Source organism: Mauremys reevesii, linkage group 1 (genome assembly GCF_016161935.1).
Source record: "Mauremys reevesii isolate NIE-2019 linkage group 1, ASM1616193v1, whole genome shotgun sequence".
NCBI lineage: Eukaryota > Metazoa > Chordata > Testudines > Geoemydidae > Mauremys > Mauremys reevesii.
Genome location: NC_052623.1, coordinates 248,738,410 through 248,755,419, shown reverse-complemented (window position 1 = coordinate 248,755,419; position 17,010 = coordinate 248,738,410). Strand labels below are relative to the sequence as shown.

At 45.9% G+C, this 17,010-nt stretch overlaps 1 protein-coding gene and 1 long non-coding RNA gene across 2 annotated transcripts in view; one reads left to right on the top strand and one right to left on the bottom strand.

Annotated features, from left to right (window-relative positions):
* LOC120408674 overlaps positions 1 to 17,010 on the bottom strand; it is an 85,801-nt gene that overhangs the window by 22,333 nt on the left and 46,458 nt on the right. Inside the window, exon 8 of the long non-coding RNA XR_005600878.1 lies at positions 1,701 to 1,860. This is a non-coding gene — a long non-coding RNA (uncharacterized LOC120408674). The remainder of the gene's footprint in view (positions 1 to 1,700; positions 1,861 to 17,010) is intronic.
* Positions 2,093 to 16,865, top strand: PEX26 (peroxisomal biogenesis factor 26). The gene is made up of 5 exons (XM_039545849.1): positions 2,093 to 2,792; positions 6,352 to 6,492; positions 9,183 to 9,496; positions 12,324 to 12,470; positions 13,378 to 16,865. The coding sequence occupies exons 1-5, from the start codon at positions 2,575 to 2,577 to the stop codon at positions 13,479 to 13,481; spliced, it is 924 nt and encodes a 307-aa protein (XP_039401783.1). The 5' UTR covers positions 2,093 to 2,574; the 3' UTR covers positions 13,482 to 16,865.

Genomic DNA, 17,010 nt, shown 5'->3' with positions numbered 1-17,010 from the left:
ACGATATAGTATTAACTTCAATGACTTAATATGCAATATATTTGCAATGTGGCCAAGTTAGAGTGGCTATGAGCACCATGCTTCCTTTTACATTTGGTTGGTTCTAGCCAGCTCTGACTCTTTGTCTACAGAACACATTAATTTTCCAAAAAAAAAAAAAAAAAAGAAGATAATATAGACTTGCAAAATTCAATTTCCCCACTCTCACACAGCAAGTATTATTTGTTTTTGGAAGGTGAGTAACTTTTTTATTATAATTTACCTTCCTGGTAGTCAGTGGGTGAGAGGGTCTTGGGTAAATGTTCATGACAATTTTGCATGGCTTACATAATGATGCTTTGCACAGCCAGCCTTTTTCAGCGGTAGAGATAAAGAACTTTACAAATTGGGTAACAGAGGCTAAGTGACCTGATTTTTGAGGCTGCTGATTGCCCACAACTCCCCTCGAGCTCCCACTAAGTTCCAGCTGCTCAACATTTTTGACAATCTGGCTATACGTGACTTTCTTAAGGTCACACAGCAAGTCAGTGACAGAGAGAAGAACAGAACCTGAAACTCCTGATGACTCCCATTATCAGTTTCAGTCATCCAGAGTGACCATAGCTGCCCCACGTTCAAAGAGTAGTATTCCTTTGATACAATAACTACCAATAGCAATAGCTTTTAAAAACACTTAAAAGGCTTCTGTCTGGATTCCAGAGAACCTGCTTTTTTCTTTAAATAAGTCAAAGGAAAACAGGTTAGGCCACTGCTCATCACCTTCCTCCCCCCATGCTCTATTCTATTGTGTTCTAATGCAGTATAATGAAAACTAGCTCTTTACAGCAACTGTGGGATTTCAGGCACCCAGGGCCTTATTTTCAGAGATGCTGAACTCTAGCTGATTTCTCATATGCTGGTGGATGCTCAGTACCAGGGCTTTTGCCGCCCCAAGCGGTGGGGAAAAAAAAAGCCGCGATTGCTATCAGCGGCACTTTGGCTGCAGCTCCACTCAGGGCTGCCCAGAGTGGGGGGCAAGTGGGGCAATTTACCCCAGGCCCCGGGCCCAGCAGGGGCCCCTATGAGAGTTTTTCGGGGCCCCTGGAGCGGGGTCCTTCACTTGCTCCGGGGGCCCCGGAAAACTCTCGCGGGGCCTGGGCCCCCGGAGCTTCTTCGCTCCCGGTCTTCGCTGGCAGGGGGTCCTTCCTCTCCGCTCCGACCCCCCCCGCCGCCGAATTACAGCCGAAGCGGGACCCGCTGCCGGAGTGCAGCCGGGTCTTCGGTGGTAATTCGACGGCGGGGGGGGGGGGGTGTCCTTCCGTTCCGGGACCCACCGCCAAAGTCCCCCGAAGACCCGCGGTGGGGGCTGCACTTCGGCGGCAGGCCCCGCTTCGGCGGTAATTCGGCGGCGGGGGGTCCCCGCCGTGGGTCTTTGGGGCACTTTGGCGGCACGTCCTGGAAGGGAAGGACCCCCCCCGCCGCTGACTTACCGCCGAAGCGGGGCCCCCCGCCGCCCAAGACCCCGGGCCCCTGGAATCCTCTGGGCGGCCCTGGCTCCACTGCGCTGCTTTCTTCTTTGGCAGCGATTCGGCAGCAGGTCCTTCCCTCCGAGAGGGACCGAGGGACCTGCCGCTGAAGATCCCAATGTGCCGCCCCTTCCCCTTGGCTGCCCCAAGCACCTGCTTGCTGAGCTGGTGCCTGGAGCTGGCCCTGCTCAGTACCTCTTAAAATCAGGTCCCAAGTCCTGACGGGTCAGTTGTGTCATCCCAGGTGGGCTCTGTGGGTTTTGAAATCCTCACTTTCATGGAAAGCTGTGGCTTGGCATTTGCTGCATTCAGGGCTTCAGAGTCCAAACGCATTGCAGCTCAATGAAGATTTACTCTGCCATAAGGAATGGAGAAAATCAACAGATAAAGTAATTCCATTTCTACCGCCATCCGAGGGAAAGAGGGCCAGCCCTTCCCACCCCTGCTCAGCATAACCCCTGGAACCTGAATCTAACCCTACATCTACAAACCCCTCACACCCTCTCGGCTCAGTTTTAAATCCTAGAGCAGAGGGCATTCTGCTCGATTTCCTCCTCCAACCTTGCTACCACAGCAGAACCGTGACCCAAACAAACTACAATTCCCATCGTCCCCTGCACAGGGTTTGAGCGCAGCGAGGCGTGCGGGGAGGCGGGGAAGATTGCCCTGCCCCAGGCTTTTCGGAAACGCCGCGACGAGGGGCTCCCCCGCTGCGGATCTGGGGGGCCGGGCTGCGAGGGCTGCCTTTGCACGCTGCGCCTGCTGGAGCCAGCGGGCATAAGCCGCAAGCCAGGACACAGCACCGATCGCAGGCGCAGAGCTTCAGCTCGGCCCCGCGCAGCGTGCGCTGGAAAATCGCGCAGAGCCTCCCGCTGCCGCTGCGCTCCATTGCCCGGTGCATGGCCGGAGCGTGAACCCGCGTGTGGGAGGATCCAGCCCGTGTGTGCACAGGGGGGCGCTCCGGGAGCTGCTGGGGCACAAGCAAGCGATGGCTCCGAAGGCGATCGGGGCCGGGATTCGAAGCACGTAGCCAAGCCCAGATGCTCAGAGCCGCCACTCCCCGAGCACCATGAAGAACGACTTGCCCGTGTCCTTAGCTGGACTCAGCGGGCCGGCAGGTTTCCTCAGGAGCAGCGAGCCTCTGTCCTTGTCTCCCGTGCCAGCCCCAGCGACCTCTTTGTTGGAGGAGGCTGCGGATTTGCTGGTGGTGCACCTGGACTTTGCTGCTGCTCTGGACAGGTGTGAGCGGGGCTGCGAAAGCCTTGCCTCGGACCCTGACTGTGAAAGGTACGGGGGGGGGGCGAGTTCCCAGTCACCCCTGGGCATGGAGCAAGGGAGGTTCCCCCTGCTCAGGGCAAACGCAGGCAGGGCCTGTGCAGCCGGTTCCCTGCGAAATCTGCTCAGATCCAAGCGCAGACGAAAGCTGTTCCAGGTGACTCCTGGACAGAAAAGTCTTGGCTTTTGTTTGTGACCACACGGGAGTACAGTGGACCTGAGATATTTGACAGGACTCAGTTAAGATCTAATGTATCAGTGGAACATCTGTTAAGTCCTGCCTTCGGGGAGTCCATTGTGAACTCGTAGAGGGATGTATCGACACTGAATATTTTTATTCAATCCCTTTGAAATATTTTGCTTAGAAACAGTGCTGCTACTGTGGGATCTGGGGTTCTGGTTTTGGATTTTTTTGCCCTTCTTTCCCCTCAACCTTCTGCTTGGGTTACAGAGTTGCAAGTGTTACTGTTTAGTCGGTGCTGTTGTCTTTTGTGTGACATATAAAGGAGAGATCCTTGATCATCTTTGGTAGTTAAGGCAGCAAAGAATCCTGTGGCACCTTATAGACTAACAGACGTTTTGGAGCATGAGCTTTCGTGGGTGAATACCCACTTCGTCACCCACGAAAGCTTATGCTCCAAAACGTCTGTTAGTCTATAAGGTGCCACAGGATTCTTTGCTGCTTTTACAGATCCAGACTAACATGGCTACCCCTCTGATATTTGGTAGTTAAAAATTTCATAGCAGAATTTTTTACAGTAGTGAGAGTATTAATATCGGTGTCTTAGCCAAATTCTGATTTGTCTAATTAGTTTTTAACTCCTTCATGCTGTTTCAGTTGGAAATAATACATTATTTCTTGCTTTCAACCCTGAAGTGGGATGTAATGTTACTGTTCTCTATACAAACAGCTGATGTGTTTCATCCAGCAGTAACTGTATGTCCTAGGTAAGGGAAATGATTCCTGTATATGACGTGCTTGGAGATCCTTGAGAATCAATGCATTTTGATAATAATAGGTCTAAGAATGTATAAGCACTCAGAAAAATGAAGCGTGGGATTATTGATCACGCTTTATATTAAGGTTCTATTTATAAAGGATTAATGAATGATTAGTGCATGTTTTAGTAAATTGTTAATATATTGTTTTAGAATGCAGCAAGTCAATACATGATTTACAGCCATCTATACCACTTACTGACATGCTTATAACTCAGTTTGCATTTTAATATGGCTAAATACATCTAGGAACAAAGAATGTAGGCCATACTTACATGTTAGGGGACTCTCTTCTGGGAAGCAGTGACTGAAAATAATTTGGGGTTCATGGTGGATAGTCAGCTGAACATGAGCTCCCTGCGTGATGCCATGGCCAAAATGGCTAATGTAATCCTTGGATGCATAAGCAGGGGAATCTCAAGCAGGGGTAGGGAGACTATTTTATCTCTGTGTTTGGCATTGGTGGGACTGCTGCTGCACTACTGTGTCCAGTTCTGGTGTCCACAATTCAAGATGGATGTTAATAAATTGGAGAAGGTTCAGAGAAGAGCCACGATAATGATTAAAAGAGCTGAATCTCTTTGTTAAGCTAAATAGAAGGTTAAGGGGTGATTAATTACAGACTATAGGTACCTGCATGGAGAATATTTAATAATGGATACTTCAGTATAGCAGAGAAAGGTAAAATATGATCTGATTGGCTGGAAGTTGAAGCTAGACAAATTCAGACTGGAGATAAGGCATATCGTTTTAAGTGTGGGAGTAATTAACCATTGGAACAATTTACCCAGGGTCACGGTGGATTCTTTATCACTGACTATTTTGAAATTAAGATTGGATATTTTGCTAAAATATGCTCTGGGAATTATTTTGGAGAAGTTTTATGGCCTGTGTTGTACTGGAGGTCAGAGTAGATGATCACAATAGTCCCTTCTGTCCTTGGAATCTAGAAATTTCTCTTACTATTTATCTCTGTAACATGCTTAGCCCTTTATAAAGCACTATATTTAAGGATAGTTTTGTTCCTTTGTCTATTACTAGGGAAATGCATAGAAACAGACTCTTGAGTGGTTTAAGTCTTCTAGTCTTGTTGCTCATATCCCCCCCATCCCTGTCTGAAGACAAAAATACTCCTCCTGCTCCTCTTCATTTCCAAAGCTGTGTACCTAATACAGGTTTATGACTTGTGGTGGAGGAAATGAACAGCTGGAACAGATGAACTCTTAAGGGACTTACACACAGCTCTTCCAATGCATTTAGGCCTGTAACTTCCATTTCATTGGAAGTCCTGCCAATCAGCAGATCTGGTCTAGCTCTGCTTTGCTTGTTAGTTATGATGAGTTCAAAAGCCATCAGAATGATGTAGTTTACTGAGCTTATTATGCCCCACGGAAATATAGCCCAGAGGTTCTTATGGTACTACCAGATACTAAACAATCCACAAACATATTGAAAAGTGGGGAGGGGCATGAAGATGAGAATTCCCTGGAAGAACAGGGGGAGGGATAGGTCAGTTCGAGCACTGGCCTGCTAAACCCAGGGTTGCAAGTTCAATCCTTGAGGGGGCCATTTAGGGGTCTGGGGCAAAATCAGTACTTGGTCCTGCTAGTGAAGGCAGGGGCACTATTAAAAAAAATCCCCCCAGATGGGAAAGGAATGGTATAGGTTGATACTTTACTTGCTATATTATAGTCAGACCCAGAGACCCCACTGACAATGAAGGCCCCATTATGCTAGGTGCTGCACAAACACACAGCCTATCTCAAAGACCAACAAAGGGTGGGAGGGAAGACGTAGAATCCTCATTTTATAGGTGGGAAACTAAAGGGCTTGTCTACACTTAAAATGCCACAGCAGCCTAGCTGCACTGCTGCATTTCAGTGAAGGCACTGCCTACACCAATCCTCCAGAGGCAGTAGCTAGGTATATGGGAGAATTCTCTCATCAACCTATTGCTTTCTACACTGGGGGTTAGGTTGGTTTCACTGCATCACTCAGAGGTATGGATTTTTCACTCCCCTGACTGACTGAGTTATACTAACCTAATTTCCTAGTGTTGACCAGGCCTGAGGCAGAGAGAATGGTTGAATCACTGACTTTGTCGCACAAGCAGGGTAAGGAATTGAACCCAGTTTTCTTGAATTTTTATCTAGGTTTGGAATCTCTTACAATCACAATTTCAACACATTGTCAGTCCCAAAATAATAATGATACCAGTAGTCCTTGTCATGATTTTTAGTCACCAAACCATTACTAGAGGCTAGATTGTTAAAAGCCTAAACTAATTTACAGGTACGTTTGTCTTGTTTTGGCTGCTTTAATACGTGTGAATATAGACAACGCCTGATTAGTATGAAAAGGGGTCTGTGCATGATTGAGAGATGTGGGACTTCTGCTGGAGATGTGTAACAAACATGTCCAGCAAAAAAGGCTGAACATTGTCTGTGCTTTTGGAGAAAAGCTACTGAGGAGGAATTAGAAAGCCCCCATCATCAGATGTGTCAGGCAGGGAAGGATTTTGAAACAGCATTTCTCACAAGTGCTCATTTGGCCTGTCTTGTCCATTGGACAGCTCTGCGGAAGTGAAGTGCTCCCTGTGCATTGTGGGGATCCAGGCCCTGGCAGAGATGAACCGGTGGAGAGAAGTTCTGCCTTGGGTCCTACAGTATTACCAGGTCCCTGAACGTCTGCCTCCAAAAATTCTGGAACTGTGGTGAGTAATTATCTGTACTTTCTGGATATGTTCTGCCTAAAATACCCAGGTTCCACAACCTATATGTTTAGTGTGCTGTATGGGGTTCTAGTTGGGCTTTTTCTTTCGTGTCCCTCCTTCTTTCTTGCCATCTCCCCCTGCACAAGAGGGGGCCAGGCACAGCTGTTCAGAGGGAACCTTTTCAGGATGAAATAACAGAGCTGAACTTGGTTTTCTCCAGCATCTTTCATTTTCAAGGAATGCCACAGTGATAGGTTAGAGGTTGTTTTGCCTCTTCCACAGCTAGAGACACTGGAACCTGTTAGAGTGAGAAGGGATGTTGCCCTGACACCAAGATCACACATCCCAGGTGTTATGTGATCTTTATCTAGCACCTTTAGTCAGGCAGTGGTTTAACATCTCCACTAGAATATGTTGCCTCAAACAGTGCAGCATCTCCCTAGTGCTTTACTGCAGTGAAAGACATGTTGTTCCCTCCTCTTTTTCATTAGCAGGGCTGGACTACTGTGACTGTCTCCTGACTGAAGCTAACGGAATGTTAGGAACCATTAGGAAAGGGATAGATAATAAGACAGAAAATATATTGTCTTTATATAAATCCATGGTCCATCCACTTCTTGAATATTGTGTGCAGATCTGATCACCCTATCACAAAACAGACACATTGGAATTGGAAAAGGCACAGAGAGGGGTAATAAAAGTGATTAGGGATATGGAACAGCTTTTGTATGAGACTGGGACTTTTCAGCTTGGAGAAGAGACGACTGAGGGGAACATGAAAGAGGTCTATAAAATCTTGACTGGTGTGGAGAAAGTGAATTAGGAAGGGTTATTTACTCCTTCACATAACACAAGAAGTAGGGGGTCACTCAATGAAATTAATAGGCAACAGGTTTTAAACAAACAAAAGGAAATACTTCTTCACGCAGTGCACAGTCAACCTGTGGAACTCCTTGCTAGGGGATGTTGCAAAGACCAAAACTATAACAGGGTTTAAAACAAACAAACAAAAAAAAAAACCCAACTAAAGTTCATGCAGAATAGGTCCATTAATAGCTATTAGTCAGGATGGGCAGGGATGCAACACCATGCTCTGAGTGTCCCCAGCCTCTGTTTGCCAGAAGCTGGTAGTGGACGACAGGGGATGGATCACTTGATGATTACCTGTTCTGTTCAGTCCTTCTGAAGCATCTGGCATTGGCCACTGCCAGAAGACAGGATAGTGGGCTAGATGGACCTTTGGTCTGACCCAGTATGGCCGTTCTTATGTTCTCTCAGGAATCCTTGTGATGAAAGATGCAGTGGCACCTGACCTATAAATAGCCAAAGAACCACTTCATCAATGAATGGAATGAGATTATACTAAATACCTATGAAAAATCCAGAAACTCTTCTCTATCAGAAGTGTGTTTTTAAATTCAGTTTTTAGCAGGAAGAGAAAAAAAGTGCTGCAAGAAGTTGAATATATAAAAGTATTAAGTACTTATTTCCAGGACTTTTCACGTATGGATCTCAAAGCACTTTATAAAGGCAGGCAAGTACCATTCCAAGTGATTGCTGGAGCAAATCTAGTCTCCCTTGGAAGTACAGGCATCTTAGAAGGTGGTGTGCAGGAGTCTTATTACTGAGAGCATGGAGTTGTGGAAGGGTTTGGCCTCTCTAGGAAGGAGGGGAAAATTGATTTGATGCTTGTTATGGAGGAGGTGGTTGAGGAGGGATTGGCAGCTGTGGAAGGGGGGTTGGGTGCCCAGGATCATGATTAGCCAAGCCTGAACAGACAGTATTATTCAGAGCTATGAAAAGCCACATGCAGCTTGAGAGCCTTAAATTGAGTGTAACGGGTCTCGGGACATTTGATTTTCTGATTACTGTATTTCACCCATTAGTCAAATCTGTGTATTTGCCAGCCTTCATGACCCCTCATGTCAAAACCCAAAGGGTCTGAGAGCTGCCCAGTAACATACTGCCTGATGTGTCTTATGTCATGAATTTTGTGGCCTTAGCAAAGATTCAGACCCTGTGATGCCCTCAGTAAGTGCAGGGAGAAGGTCCCATGCCACCACTAGTGAAGAGCAAGTGTAGAAGATCATAATATTTCTTACATTTTAACAGTGACTGCTGTACTAGACCTTTGCTCCCTGCATCAGGTGACGAAAGGCTGGGAACGTTGCTGGGGGAGGAAGGAAGCTTGGCCTCTGCGGGTGTCTGCACTGCACTTGGGCAGTGTCATTCCCATTGTGGTAGATAGACTCGCCCTAGCTCAGCTCAGGCTAGTGCACTAAAAATACCAGAATGGACATTGTGTCACTGGTGATAGCTTCAGCTAGGCATCCGAATCCCAGCCCCCCGCCTTCCCCTTGGGTCCAAGCTCGGGTGGCTAGGCCAAGCTGCCATCAGTGCTGTAGCAGCTACACTGCTGTTCTTAGTGCGGTAGCTCGACCTGAGCTAGTGCATGTCTGTCTAGCCACGCTGGGAATCACACCTCCTTGCTGCAGTGTAGGCCCATGCTGAGGGGTTGCTTCATATTGCTTCCTAGGGACTCTTCTCCCCTCCCCCCTGCATGGAGTGCAGATTGTCACTGAGGGATCTATGTCCAGTTCCAGTCATCTATGACGGAAGTTGGTAACTGTAAGTGATCTCAACTTTGCAACTAGATTGTAGTGTAACATTCATTTTTTCTTGCATTCTAGCATCCTTTTGTACAGCACAGTGAAGGAGCCCCATGTGATGTTGGAAGTTGACAGTTATTGGCTGAGAGATCTAAGCAATCAGAGCCTGCCTTCCTATGGCACCTTGATGGAGTTGCATCTGTTGCATGTGTTGCTTCCCCTTGGACAATTTGTGGAGGCAGAGGAGCTGGTACAGGGCTGTGACGCTTTCAACAAAGCGCAACAACTTGAGGCCTTGAGGACCATTAACGAGAGGAGGTGTCAATGGGTGCAACAGGAAGAGACACAGTCAGCCCCTGAAGAGCAACCAGCCACAGCGAGGGAGACGCTGTTAGGTAGGTGCTCTCTCTAACCCTCACAATCCTGCTTTCCTCTTCCAAGGTGTAGAAGAGGGAGCCATTGAACTTGGGCCAAATCACTCTTTATTTGTGTTTAGACTTATGCTAAGTGTTTTACCTACTTGCTCTTGGTGCTTTCACTATAGTTAAAACTCACAATGTCAACATGCAGCTCAACACATACAATCTACAGATTGTCCCTCCCCCTCACAAAACCACTGTCTGCTAATAAATAATCATTCATCTCAGCTCCCTTTCTTGTACCCCAGATCCCTCAGCTTGGCTCCTTCCCAAATGTTCAGGAGAAAAGATGGACTTTGTAGCATGTCCAGAAAGCCAGCAAATCTGGCAGGTTGAGAGGAGAAACGAGTTTCAAATCTAAAAGCCCTTCACAGAGAACTGTCTTGCGAGTAGCCTTCTCCCATCTACAATGGGGGGGGTTGCAATTCTGCAGTCCTCACAACAGTGGCAGCATTTTAGGAGGGGGAAGAGGTGGTACCTCAAGAAACCCAAACTACTTAAGGGCATTTAAATTAAAATAAAGACCTCAAACTGTGCTTGGAAATCCACAGCATTCCAAGCTCCCCATGTCTGTTTAGTGTTTGACCTCTCTGCTGGATGCCAGAGTGGTGGTTTTTTGGTGGGATTTGGATACTTGTCCACTGGGAATTTGATCTGAAAGCTACCCACTTATTTCCACATATCAAGCTGCCATTACATGGGTTGACTGTTCAGTTCTCATTACCAAGTAGGGCTAGATTCAAACTGGTACACTTTAGAAGGAAGAGGCTCCGTATCCATTACCAGTTTTACCTCTTTCTTTTTTATTATGCCCAGTTGAATGACTGTACAGCCAGTTCCCCTTTCTTAACCTATCCAAGGTTGGTAGTGACTGAAAGTCTTAGGGGAAGTGGTTTCAGTTTCATCAGATTTCTAGGTCTCAAAATTCCATCACAGCTGGCACTAGTTGGTACCCATTTCTGCTGCAGCAACAGAAACAGCTACCCAACATACTATTAGGCCCGGTCTACACTTAAAATGTAGGCTGACCTAGCTACAGTGCTCAGGGGTATAAAAAGAGCCATACCCCTGTGCACCCTGACTATGCCAACCTAACCCCCAGTGTAGACACAGCTAGGTTGACGGCAGAATGCTTCCATTGACCTAACAACAGTTGCTCAGGGAGGTGGATTTCCTAGAGTGATAGACAGACCCCATCCTTCAACTGTAGACTGCATCTACACTACAGGGTTCTGCCAGCATAGCTACAGCTCCATATCTATGTTATGCTAGTTTCCATAGCGTAGACATGGCCTTAGTCTGCTGGCTTAATGGGTATTAACTGTTAACTAACAATATTGCCAGGGGATGTTCCTTCTGACCTCTTACATGGCATGTGCATAAACAAATGCTCTTGCTCGATAAGAATTGCAAAGTCAAAAGTTTATCTTTCACATTAGAAAACTGCCTTAGTCTTTGCCAGTTTTTAAAATATACTACAGAAGAAATATGTAAAAACATGCAATTAAAACTTAAGACAGATGACATTTCCTCTAAGGGCTTATGTAGTTGCCAGTGTGAACTTTCTACTATCCTCCCATGAATAATTTTCTTGTATTCTCATTTTTTGAGCCCACGTAGTAGAATCTATGGGTGGGAATTAAGCACTTATTAGACCTAAGAATTCCCAATTAATCCAGGTATTCTTGTCTCCAGGGGGCTCCAGCACCTGGTTAGGGCATCCCTCCCTTATGGGACATTAGTATTGATAATTGTATAAAGTCCTTTGGGTACAAGCTTCCCACAAAGCTTCCTCTTCAGTAACAACTACCATAAAGCTTTTAGAAAGAAAGAAAGAAAGCAGGAAAAAAAAGCAACACACCTCTGTTAATAGCGGTCCAACTAGGAAGTCATGTGGATTGCCGGAGCCAATGTGATGTTACATCCTTGCTAATAGCAGACAGGCCGGGAGTGCTTGAGGAGCCCAGGGATGAACACAGTGTTCCTCTTCTAATAGCTGCCCGGTCATGGGGTGCATCACTCACCAGCGGGCTGGCACCTCCCCTTGGCCACTCTGGAGATTAGCTGGAGGCCGTCACCCCCATCCATGGCTTGCACATCATCACTCTGTCTCCACATCTGCCAGTGGCCACTCTTACAGCCTCAGGAACCACAGCACCCTCTTCGTGACTTGACCATCCAGCTGTGTCACCATCCATGTTCCCCCCTTCTCGGGGTTAGTATCTCAGTCCACCCACTACTCCTGGTCCCAACCCAGGGAGTTTACAGATAGCAGCCTCTTGCTGCAACTCTTTTTAATTTCTCCCAATGCTGCTAAGTTTCCCTGGGCTACTTCCCTGTAGCCCCAGCACCTTCTTCGCCCTAACCTCAGGGCATACAACTACGCAGCCCCAGCAGCCAATCAGGAGCTCGTTCTTGACCCCCCCCCATCTCTGTGAGTAGTTGCTCTGTCCAAAGTGCCATAGGTCTTTCAGCCTACTAGAGACACAGTCCTCACTCCTTGAGCTCCCAGCAGCAACTTATTCTACTCTGCCCTGCAGCTCCTTTTATGTGAGCTTGCTTGGCCCTGATTGGTTGTTCCCTGCAACTCCTCCCTGATTGGCTGCACTCTCGCAGCCTCTCTGGACCACTCGGAGGACTCACCTCCACTGCTCGCTGCTGTGGCTAACCCTTCCTAGTCCAGTGTGGGGCAGACACCCCATCACATGCTCCATCGAGATAGCTTTTGGAACCCAGCAGCTTTTCTATGCCATCTTATTTTCCTTGCCCTTTCCTTTAACCACCTCTTGTACTTGTATTCCAGGCTCTGTGTCCCGAAAGTTATTGACCATATTAACAGTGCTGCGTAGAGCACTGGGATCCATGTCAAGCCACTTCTGTTCCAGCCCTTACAAAAAGATGCTCTTGGCTGCTCTCATAGTATGCCTTGTGGTGGTGAGACTAGACCCGGGTATGTGATTAAAGCTTCTGAATGTTATTTGTTATCTGTCTTATGGTTATGAACGAGAAACCGGGCATTGCTAGCGTTGGGCTTGGAAAAGGAACATTTATTCAAGCCTCTCCCTTTAGGAGTTACTGTGAGATATGGTGCAGGAGCGGTAGGTGTGTGGGACCTCACAGCTACTATTATTTCCAGCTTTTTCCACTAAAAGGTCACTGAAGGGAGATGTGTAGGACAGCTGGCTGTAAATAAACCTATAGCTACTGCATCCGCGGCCTTTCCTAACGAAAGGTACTGTCGGAAACTGTTCTGAAGCACAGGCTGTGGGCAGTTCGCAGCTATCCAGTGCCAGACTCTGCCTCTGTCAGAGAAAGATGCTGCAAAAGTGTTGGCTGTGGGAAGTACAGAGTGGTAAGAATGGTTGTGATTGGTGAACTTTAGAAAAGTAATTTAGCTCTAACCTCAGCCTTGATCCACTTAAGCTACAAGCCAACCCAAAACTACCCTAAAAGGCACTCATTAGCATTCAGAAAGTCTGTGGATATAGATTCCCCCCCCCCCGCACCCCCGCTCTGTTTTGTAATGAGAGTTTCCAGTGTCTCTGATAGTCCTAAGAATCTTCATTACTGAGGCACATGCTCAGTACCCCCCTGCAGAGGGGACTTTTGCGACTTCAGTGCTGTTCTGTCAATCAGCCTTTGGAGGGTGAAGCATAGCTCACTGGGGAGGAGAGCAGCACCCTCTTCTCTATGCCCCGCAGCTTCTGCTAGGTGAGAGTCTGAGCACTCACCTCGGCAGGAATAAAGAGAAAGCAAAGCTGATGGCTTCCCTTAACCCGAGTGGGGATCAGCTCTTTCTGAGTTTATAAAGAGAAGGGTAGCAAACATTAATGAAATACTTTTGTTTTATTTTGCAGCTGCTCCCACATCCCTGCCCTTCCTTTACAGGCTGGTCCAGCTCTGCCATCAGGCATGGATGGCTGTATTTTCTCCGCTCTACAGGCCTCCAGTTCAAGACTAAGTGGCTTTACGATGTGCTGCAAATCTTTTGTCTCTGTTGCTGTGCAAGTGGCAGTTTGTCTTGAGGATTTTAATCAGGCTCTACAAGGGCTCCTGAGACCAATGTACTAATTCAAATGACCACACGTGGGCTCCCATGCAGTGACATCTTCCTCTCTTGCCAGACTAAGTACCTGGCCTAGTGCTGTCTGGATTTTGAAACTGCCTCTGCTACTTGTCTCCCTGCTATGGAGCTCTGCAGCACAGTACTAACCCTGGAGGAATGTGCACGTACAGAGCTTTAGCCCTCCTCCTCTAACCCACGTCTTATTTAGATGTCCCCTGACAGTGGTTGCTTGTGGTGTGGGTCCCAAGTGAGAGTCTGTAGCCAATGGCAAAGAACAATGACAGGCATTCTGAGAGACTGCTCCATCCTTGCAAATGTTTTTGAAGTTGTCCAAGAAGTGGGAGTGGAATTTCAGAGGGTATGGTTATGAAAGATCTCAGAGTACCAGGTCTACACTGAACCCTAGGAGCCAAAAAACTGTCCTGCCTTGGAACCCTTTAAATGCCCAGTTTCTGCAGCATGAGATTTACGCCAAATATGTGGAACACTGTAAAATATTGCAGACTGAAATTGGAGCCCATTCTGTTCTGAGGGCCGGAGTTTCTCTTGTGACCCTGATGTGTCTTGGCATAGTCGTTCTCACTTTGGATTTAACAGTCGTGGCTAAGCAAGCATATCAAGGTGATGGGACGCATTATAAAGATGGATCCGTCAGCCCATTCTGTCCCCTGTCTGCATCCAGCACAAGCAATTATAGACCTTTCTGTCTTTCGGAAGATCATGAATACTAAATATTTGACACTGGATAAGTTAAAATAGGGGACAGCAGAGAAATGGAGATGGTGAGAGGCAAGAGCCAACAGCGTTGCTCTTGTTAATCTTAATATGCTTCATATTTATTAGAGTCTGACCTGCCCCATTACTTGAATTGTCATGTAGTTTCACTGCATACTTTGTCTCTGTATCTTCCGTTGACATGCTTTCTATTTACATATTTAGATTTAAATATACAAGACTCCTAGCCAATGCCTAGATCTCCCAACAAGTATTTAGAATCACAATCCACAGAGTAATCATCCAGCAGCAAAACTGCACTCTTTCATACCAAGAGTAAATTAACAGGCCTCAAAATACATTTCCCCCTCTATTCAAAACCCTAGACCCCAGTCCTCCTCAAAAGCTCTAGCACATAGTGTTCTGATGGTCAATAGATCAAAGCTACTTCAGACTAGTGGTTGGGGGAGCGACTTCCAGAGTCAAAGGGCCCTCCTGGATAACACTTTGCCAGCAGTTCCTGCCCCCATACCAAGTTGGCTTCACAGCTCAAGTGCCTCAGCTGGTTGTAGCTTTAACAGTATAAAACAGGGAGATAAGTAATTATTCAGGTAGACAAGACCCAAACCACACCCTGAACTCCCCATCTCCCTGATAACCAAGAGGCATTTAGAGCAGATCCTTGTGCAATGTCCTATAAATGAGTCCTCTACAAAACATCCCACATGGTCTTCTGCCTTTGCAGGAACCATACAGTGCTGTGGGAGCTATTTCTAATTCTTCAAAAATGGCAGCAGCACATAGGTATCACAACAGCTGGCTGCATGCACTACAATGGTTTGTTAGCGGTTCCTCCTCTTAAGAGAGTCTGAGGTTCTGTCTTCACTGCTAAACACCACACCTGTTTTTCTGTGGCATAACTAACATGAACTATCCTGTGAAATCCTAGTGGAGACAAGGCTCTGTAGTTTTATTGAGAGGTAAACCAGGCAAGGTCAATGATGCAGTGGGGGTTGGTAATATTAACAACTTTGCCTACCTCTCACTCAGAAGAAAGTACAGGAAGCTTGTTTCCACTAGGATATTACAGCGAGATAACTATTGTGCATTTATCTTTGCTGTGGAAAAACATGTGTAGGCATTGAAGACAAAGCCTTGAAGACCTTACACATTTTGGAGCTTCATATTATTTACATGCATCTGTAATGCACCTATCGCTATCATATCTCCATGAGCTCAGTCACAGATTCATCATTTCAAAGACTTTCAGCATAAAATAATCATATCAAGACTCTAAGGAGAAAGGCTCTGGGCTTATCTACGTGGTGTGGCAATGGGGCTGTGATTTCTAAAATGCACTAGCTTGCACATTAATTGGTCTGTGTATTCCCTTCTGGTATGCACTAAAAGTTCCCTACCATGCTTTAACCTAGTTCTGTTTCCAATAGTACTACGTTAAAGTGCACCAAGGAACTTCTGGTACACACCAGCAGGGTCTACATGGCCTGATAAGTGTGCAATATGTTAGTGAACTTTAGAAATCACACCCCTGTAGAGTGCACTGCCATACAACTTAGACAAGTCCTCTCTCTAACTCTTCTAAGAATGACTAGTTTGTACTTCCCAGTCTCATTGCAGGATCTAGCTAGGTACATACCTGTATGATCTAGTTACAGTGGTATCTGAGGGTGTCAAATTCTGCTTACTAATCATGTATTCAGTCTTTCCGCCATTAACTAGGTGGCAGTTCACATTTCCTCTGGCTCATTGTTGCAAATTTCTGTTTGTAGCCATGCTTGTGATATTGAGATTGTGTTCTGTGAGGAGCATGCATGATGCTCTCGATTTCTGCTTAGAGGTTGCTTGATAATGTCTTAACTGTTCATTTCCATGGATCTTTTTAAACTGTGTGAGCAATGTATAGATTAGCCACCTCAAACTTCTCCTAGTACCGGTACTTTGTTTTTTAATTTGAATGTTTTTCATTGTGTTTAGCACATAATGAGACAAAGGATGGTGGAAACAGAAAAATATCACTTACGCAATTCTAATGGTTTTATTCATTTAATTTTAAATACTTAATTTTCAGAATAAAAATTACTACTTATGTAGTCTCTTATATTGTGATGCTCAATCGGGCTGGTCACAAAACAGTCTTTCATAACACTGGCATATATTATTAAAAATATTTACATTTAGTGCATTGAATTCTTTGGAAATATGTTTCACTGCAAACAGCGGCCCTGATTCTGCAAACATATGCTTTAATTAGGTGACTAGTACCATTCAGTTCTATGGGACTAATTACCCAATTAAGTCTACTCATAAGCTGTGACCCTGCAAACACTAATGCATGTATTTTCATATAATGGATCAGAGTATTGAATATTTTTTTGCATATCTTCCCAGATGCTTTCAATTAAAGATGCAACATATATTGTTCATATGTTAAACTTTTTAATATGAAGCAGTATTTGTCTATTCATGATTTATATATGTTTGTATATACTTAAATGACCAAGAATTTACAGAAACATGCAACAAGGAGTAAAGTATTCAATAACTCGTCATCTGTAGTTTCATTATTTTCCCCTATCCCTTACCACAATCAAAGAGCTTGTTACCTTAGGGGAAGATGCCACCATACATACCTTCTGTAGATGTGATAATTCTGCCACCAAACCCTTGCTGTAGGGGGGAGGGGTGTTTG

Coding starts and splice junctions, on each gene's coding strand:
- PEX26 (XM_039545849.1), top strand. CDS start 2,575: ATGAAGAACGACTTGCCCGTGTCCTTAGCTGGACTCAGCGGGCCGGCA. Junction 6,493..9,182: donor CCAAAAATTCTGGAACTGTG/GTGAGTAATTAT, acceptor CTTGCATTCTAG/CATCCTTTTGTACAGCACAG. Junction 9,497..12,323: donor AGCGAGGGAGACGCTGTTAG/GTAGGTGCTCTC, acceptor CTTGTATTCCAG/GCTCTGTGTCCCGAAAGTTA.